This window comes from Leguminivora glycinivorella, chromosome 3, assembly GCF_023078275.1.
Source record: "Leguminivora glycinivorella isolate SPB_JAAS2020 chromosome 3, LegGlyc_1.1, whole genome shotgun sequence".
NCBI lineage: Eukaryota > Metazoa > Arthropoda > Insecta > Lepidoptera > Tortricidae > Leguminivora > Leguminivora glycinivorella.
Genome location: NC_062973.1, coordinates 13050369 through 13051878, shown reverse-complemented (window position 1 = coordinate 13051878; position 1510 = coordinate 13050369). Strand labels below are relative to the sequence as shown.

At 44.6% G+C, this 1510-nt stretch overlaps 1 protein-coding gene across 1 annotated transcript; it reads left to right on the top strand.

Annotated features, from left to right (window-relative positions):
• The first annotated feature begins 670 nt into the window (after positions 1-670).
• On the top strand, positions 671-1309 carry LOC125224645. Its single transcript, XM_048128073.1, has one exon. The coding sequence runs from the start codon at positions 671-673 to the stop codon at positions 1307-1309; it is 639 nt and encodes a 212-aa protein (XP_047984030.1).
• Positions 1310-1510: the final 201 nt, after the last annotated feature.

The following is a 1510-nucleotide window of genomic DNA, read 5'->3' as shown; positions in this document are numbered from 1 at the left end:
TACATAAATAATTTCGATGTATTAGGGAATATAGTATTTTTCAGCAAACTTAAAGTCTTTGGCCGTAAGCTTATGTGAGTTACGGCTCAAAGTTTACACTTAGTGAAATTTGTTTCGATCAAATATTTTAAGTGTTTTCAATTTTCATAGCCACCCCTGCCTGCATGATCGCAATGTTCGATCTGTCAACATCGCATAACTATTTCATATATTCGGCCTCGGCAATAAATAAAACCGTTTCCACAATTCTACAGAAAATTTACATAATTTTTGGTTTTAGTAAGTGACCGTTTGGGGGCACCGTAGCCGAGTGCACAAACGCTCACGATACTATCTCTTTCGTAGCTATCTATCTCTATCGCTCTTGCGTATTAGCGCGACGGAGCCGGACTACATTTTTAGAAATAGAAATAGAAATTAGAAATAGAAATAGAAATAGAAATAGAAATAGAAATAGAAATAGAAATAGAAATAGAAATAGAAATAGAAATAGAAATAGAAATGGGAAATGGAAATGGGAATGGGAATGGGAATGGGAATGGGAATGGGAATGGGAATGGGAATGGGAATGGGAATGGGAATGGGAATGGGAATGGGAATGGGAATGGGAATGGGAATGGGAATGGGAATGGGAATGGGAATGGGAATGGGAATGGGAATGGGAATGGGAATGGGAATGGGAATGGGAATGGAATGGGAATGGGAATGGGAATGGGAATGGGAATGGGAATGGGAATGGGAATGGGAATGGGAATGGGAATGGGAATGGGAATGGGAATGGGAATGGGAATGGGAATGGGAATGGGAATGGGAATGGGAATGGGAATGGGAATGGGAATGGGAATGGGAATGGGAATGGGAATGGGAATGGGAATGGGAATGGGAATGGGAATGGGAGTGGGAGTGGGAGTGGGAGTGGGAGTGGGAGTGGGAGTGGGAGTGGGAGTGGGAGTGGGAGTGGGAGTGGGAGTGGGAGTGGGAGTGGGAGTGGGAGTGGGAGTGGGAGTGGGAGTGGGAGTGGGAGTGGGAGTGGGAGTGGGAGTGGGAGTGGGAGTGGGAGTGGGAGTGGGAGTGGGAGTGGGAGTGGGAGTGGGAGTGGGAGTGGGAGTGGGAGTGGGAGTGGGAGTGGGAGTGGGAGTGGGAGTGGGAGTGGGAGTGGGAGTGGGAGTGGGAGTGGGAGTGGGAATGGGAATGGGAATGGGAATGGGAATGGGAATGGGAATGGGAATGGGAATGGGAATGGGAATGGGAATGGGAATGGGAATGGGAATGGGAATGGGAATGGGAATGGGAATGGGAATGGGAATAGAAATAGAAATAGAAATGTTTATTTGCTAGAATACGTCACAATTTAGGTCTTCAAAAATAGATACAGAATCAGTATTCAGTCGACATAAAGCCAACATGCAAAGTGTTTGTATATTACATTCCGTAATGGTACATCAGGTACATGCATATCATTTTAATAGTCTAGATCCGAATATTATAAAAAATTCCATAGTAATTATAA

What these genes read in the sequence shown, in the direction of transcription:
- LOC125224645 (XM_048128073.1), top strand. Translation starts at nt 671, where the DNA reads ATGGGAATGGGAATGGGAATGGAATGGGAATGGGAATGGGAATGGGAA.